This window comes from Ceratosolen solmsi, unplaced genomic scaffold (assembly GCF_000503995.2).
Source record: "Ceratosolen solmsi marchali unplaced genomic scaffold, CerSol_1.0 scaffold43, whole genome shotgun sequence".
Classification (NCBI taxonomy): domain Eukaryota; kingdom Metazoa; phylum Arthropoda; class Insecta; order Hymenoptera; family Agaonidae; genus Ceratosolen; species Ceratosolen solmsi.
In genome coordinates this window covers 1,067,228-1,071,752 of record NW_011948431.1, presented here as the reverse complement: position 1 = coordinate 1,071,752, position 4,525 = coordinate 1,067,228, and the positions used below count along the sequence as shown (strand labels likewise).

The following is a 4,525-nucleotide window of genomic DNA, read 5'->3' as shown; positions in this document are numbered from 1 at the left end:
CGCGATACTTCGCTACCCCGTCATCTCCCTCTCCTCCTCCTCCTCCTCCTCCTCCTCCTCCTCCTCCTCCTCCTCATCCTCATCCTCCTCGTCCTCCCCATCCCCTCATCACTCCCCCATCCCCCTCCCAATTCGCAATCCCGATCTCCCCATGCCCACATCAACTTGAACGCTGAAGATATATAACATATTTCTCCCCCGTAATTCCACTCATTTCAACTTCCATTTCCGTCGTCTCAACAAGTCCGCTTGATGTTATCGTTTATTATGATATTGATTAAACCGCGATTCAGAGGAGCTTGACGGTAAAGATGCAAGCGACGACCGAGGCTAGAAGCAATGGAAGTGAGCTCCGAGCCGTGTAGGCCGAGCTGGAGAGATCGAGCTGCTTCCAAAGGATCGCTGGCACATCTACGTACACCTTATTCACGCCGATGGTCTTTATCAGCTGGGAGAGCTTGGCCGCGTCGACTTTGTCGCCCTCGCTCGACCAGACGGTGAGCGTCGGGTTGTTGGCCTTGGTGCTGGTCAGGAGGGTCTTGAGCACGTTGACATCGTTAGCGGCGTAGCAAGCGCGCACAGGATAAGTTACCGACTGATTCGTCTTGCTCTCCTCGACGTGCTTCACCATCTCGTTTATTTGCTCGGCGGTGTAGCTGCCGCCCTCCTGGACGCTTGGCTCCAATCTAAAAAGTTTTAATTGGCATTTTATTGATTGCACAATACTCTTCGAGCCGCACGTTCGATCGCTTGTTTGTTATTGCACAGCTCCCATTATCGATAATAAATGTACAAAGTCACGTCCCATTGTTGCGTAAGCGTGCGTAAGCCGACCGATTCCCTTAACTTTCTTTCCCTTAACATTCACATTCGTGGCTTGATAATTTGATCATTTTCCCGGTCACATTTTCCACGCAACGATGCTAATGCGTACGGCGCGCACGACCTTTCAAAATACGTTTACTTTGCCAAGTCACCACCATAAACGAGCAAAATGCATCCCCTTTACACGGACGAATGCTCGTTTTATTACTTTTTCACAAACGGCTGTTGTGCGCAGGTCCTGTCTTCAAGCAGCCCTTCTAATGATGAAAAATTTTTTTTTGAAACGATGATAATTTTCATTATCTCGACGACAACGTTGTATTATTTTACTGGCTGGAAAAACTTCTTTTTTTTTTATTTTAACTATGAAAAAGTATTATCCCTTTATAGATCGTGAAATTTTCATTTGCGATAAATAAACTACATTATTAGGCCAATGAAATCATTCAAAAGAAAAAAATACAAAAAAAAAAAAAAACCCCAAAAACTTGCGGAATAAGGTGCATTTTTCTTGAGAATTATTCGTAATGTTCGAGGGAAATAATAAATATGCGTTTAAACGAGCGATGACAATTTTATTTCGGTAACATTTTAACCATTTTAATTGATCTCGACCACTTTACATTCGTGATAATGTATTTTAATTGAGAGCCAAGAGCGAAAAATCACTCAAGTTTTATGATAATACTATATTGCACTAACCTTTAACGGTTAAATGCAGAACACTATTTTTCGGTTCAATGGAGCAAGTCAACATAGACTTTAGGTTTAAACAATATTTCACTGTACAATGACTCATTTTCTTAAACTAAAATTATTTGCAATGTTTTTAAAATACAATTCACAACGAGCCATTGTATCATCTAGTTCAGGTATTTCATTTTTTCTTTCTTATATATTTTTTTTCTTCTTTTTTTCTTTTTTTCTTTTTTTTTTTCTTTTTTACCGTTTTTCTTCCCCATGTCAAAAATTAAAAACGTATAACAAGTATCACGAAAATACGTTCGCATTTCTTGATAAGGAAATAAAAAATTTTTCACCAATTTAACGCCATCCATTATCACCAAGTTCCAGCCTAAAATATTATTCGCCTCCGACTTAGAGCATTCGGATCGCGATTGTGTGCATTTTCGAATAAGGAAACTTGCTACGGGAACCGAGTTTTTACATCACATCAGAAAATCCGTGTCACATCTCACACAAGCTCATCGTCGATTCAACAGCTGTTTGAGTTTGAGGAAAAAACGCCGAATATTAAAATATATTTTTTTTAAAGTTACTGTAACGATAATGGGATGCAGCAAACCGCTATGAGCTAAGCAGCAAACCTCGCATTCGAATCAAAAGTATCTTTTCGTCCTTGAAGTTGTAAGGCAAAGGTGTCTTAAGCACCTTATTATAATGAGCCCTGGTCGCTTCAAGTTTCGGTCCTAATTAACATCTTCCCCGTGGCAGTGCTACAGTACACCGCCCCTGACCTCGGTGCAGTCGAGAAAGCTATCTCCCCCCTCCGTAAATCTCTCACGAAATAAAGTGCCGCGAACGCGTAGGAGGATATGTCCTCCGTATGACGGATCTCCTTTTTCTTTTTTTCTCATTTTCTCGCTTTGTTATTTTATTTATCAAGGTGTTGGGTGTCGTCATGGCCGGCACGCCTCCCTCTCGGGCGTTTCCCCACCGGACTCGGTACATTCGTCTTATTTACCTGGTGGTCCAGCCGATCGATAGGAGCGCTTGCGGGAGCTTGGCTGCGCCGGCGAAGAAGCGCTTGGCGTCGACCGGCAGAGGATCGTCGGTAGCATTCACGGGCCCCTTGAGGATGTCCGCATTGAGCCAGAGCGGAATCGTCAGCTGTAAATGAATCGTAGGCTATTATTACTCGCCCGAGCCACGACGATCTCGCAATTCGCTTTACGATGAAACTTTCTGCTCGTCAACTCTTTGTTTAAACAAACAAACGCCCCATTATTTATTTTATTAATTCACTGATTAAAGGGCTTGGTCGATTCAAGACCACTTTTGCCCCATGTTATTATATATAACGAATTATTTACAAAGCCTGCTGTCATTATTAATGATTAACCTTAAAGCAATTGTAAAATTTCATTATTATTATTATTGTATCTGGATTGTCGAAGCTCTTGCAATGACTCTTAAAATGATCTTTCTTTACCGACGAAAGAATCCAGATAGTTAGAACGAGCGGATTAAAAAAATACGTGTGATTTTTAAATATTAATTTTGTTACATTGAAACGACATACTCTAACTATAAAATAAGCAATGGATAATAAGTGCATTTATTTTGAACTATTGTTATTGGTAAAAGATTTTATGCGGAATCAGTACGCTACTGATGTTTAAAATCACGCACCTAAAACAATTTAATAATGTTACGCGTAGTTGTAATATTGTAAACGATAAAAGAAATTGAATTGAGGTAAGTGTTACCGAAGCTTATTGTATTGGAAAAATGTGTATGCGTGTGCGCGTGCGTGCATAGGCACGCTTGAATGTGTTCGCATCCGTGTATTTTATGACTCATTCCTGATTTAAGCGGATAAGTATTTATCTACCTTAAGCTTTTAAATTTGCAAAACGACATATTGTTGTTTGATTAAATAAATATTTTTTTCTTGTTGTTTTTTTTTGTTTTTTTTTTTTGTTTTGTTTTTGTTTTTTTTTTTGTTTTTTTTTGTTTTAAGGAAAACTAGACTAGTTAGCAATGACTATATAGAAATAACTAGTTAATAAATATTTAAAAGCATTTCAATTCGTTATATCTAAAAATAATTAATATAAATATTTCATAAAAGTTCATTTTATATCACTCAGTTTATTATTCATGTCACTTTATGAAAACAAGATATACTTATACAATGTGTTATATATATTATAGAGTGGATAATTTTAAAAGAATTTACCGTTTTTTATCAATTTATGTAATCGAGAATTATATTTTCAGTTATTTTTAATTAAACGCGTAAATAATTGGAATTTTTTTACTATTCCACCATTTGTTAAACGACTAATTATAGTGAATTAAAAATCTACACTTACAAATTCTGAATTATATAATTTTATGTATTAAAAATGAATGATTTTGGATAATTAATATTAAAATATAGTGTGACAAAATTATATTTCGAATCAATTTTAATTTTTCCACTTATCCTTTCAAATACGAAACAAACGAAGAATAGAATTATTGAACAAAATATAATTTTATGCTAAAATTAAATCATCAATGTAGATTAGAAATATAATTCATTAATGCATGCCTATAGAAGTCTATCGTAAGAAATTTCTATTAAATAATGATAAAGTGCTCAGCCATGTTACTTACATTTCCAGATTTTTGAATAAGCGTCAGTCCCATCTCATAAGCTTCTATACTTTTGAAGTCAAGCTTGATACCTTTTTTCTTATCAGGCGTCACTTTTTTAAGAAACTCCTCGAGACTCAAGTCGCTTGTAGTATTAGGTGGATGACCCATGATAACTGTATCGGTTCCATTTGATTGATTATTTAATTTGCCGATGATTACATCTCCTTCAAGCATTCTTATGTCACCTAAGAAATCAAGAATATCATTACATCGATTTGATATCTAGGAATGTATTTTTCCGGCTTAGTCCCCCCCCCCCCCCCCCCCCCCCCCCCCCCCCCCCCCCCCCCCCCCCCCACCCCCTCCCCACCAG

General features: G+C 37.6%; 1 protein-coding gene across 1 annotated transcript in view; it reads right to left on the bottom strand.

The window, feature by feature from the left end:
- Positions 1-134: 134 nt before the first annotated feature.
- Positions 135-4,525, bottom strand: part of LOC105364159 (protein FAM151B) — a 33,180-nt gene continuing 28,789 nt past the window's right edge. The window contains exons 3-5 of the mRNA XM_011502029.1: positions 4,171-4,397; positions 2,531-2,676; positions 135-686 (exon numbers count right to left, since the gene is read on the bottom strand). Of these exons, the coding sequence (XP_011500331.1) occupies positions 290-686; positions 2,531-2,676; positions 4,171-4,397 (770 nt within the window). The 3' untranslated portion in view covers positions 135-289. The remainder of the gene's footprint in view (positions 687-2,530; positions 2,677-4,170; positions 4,398-4,525) is intronic.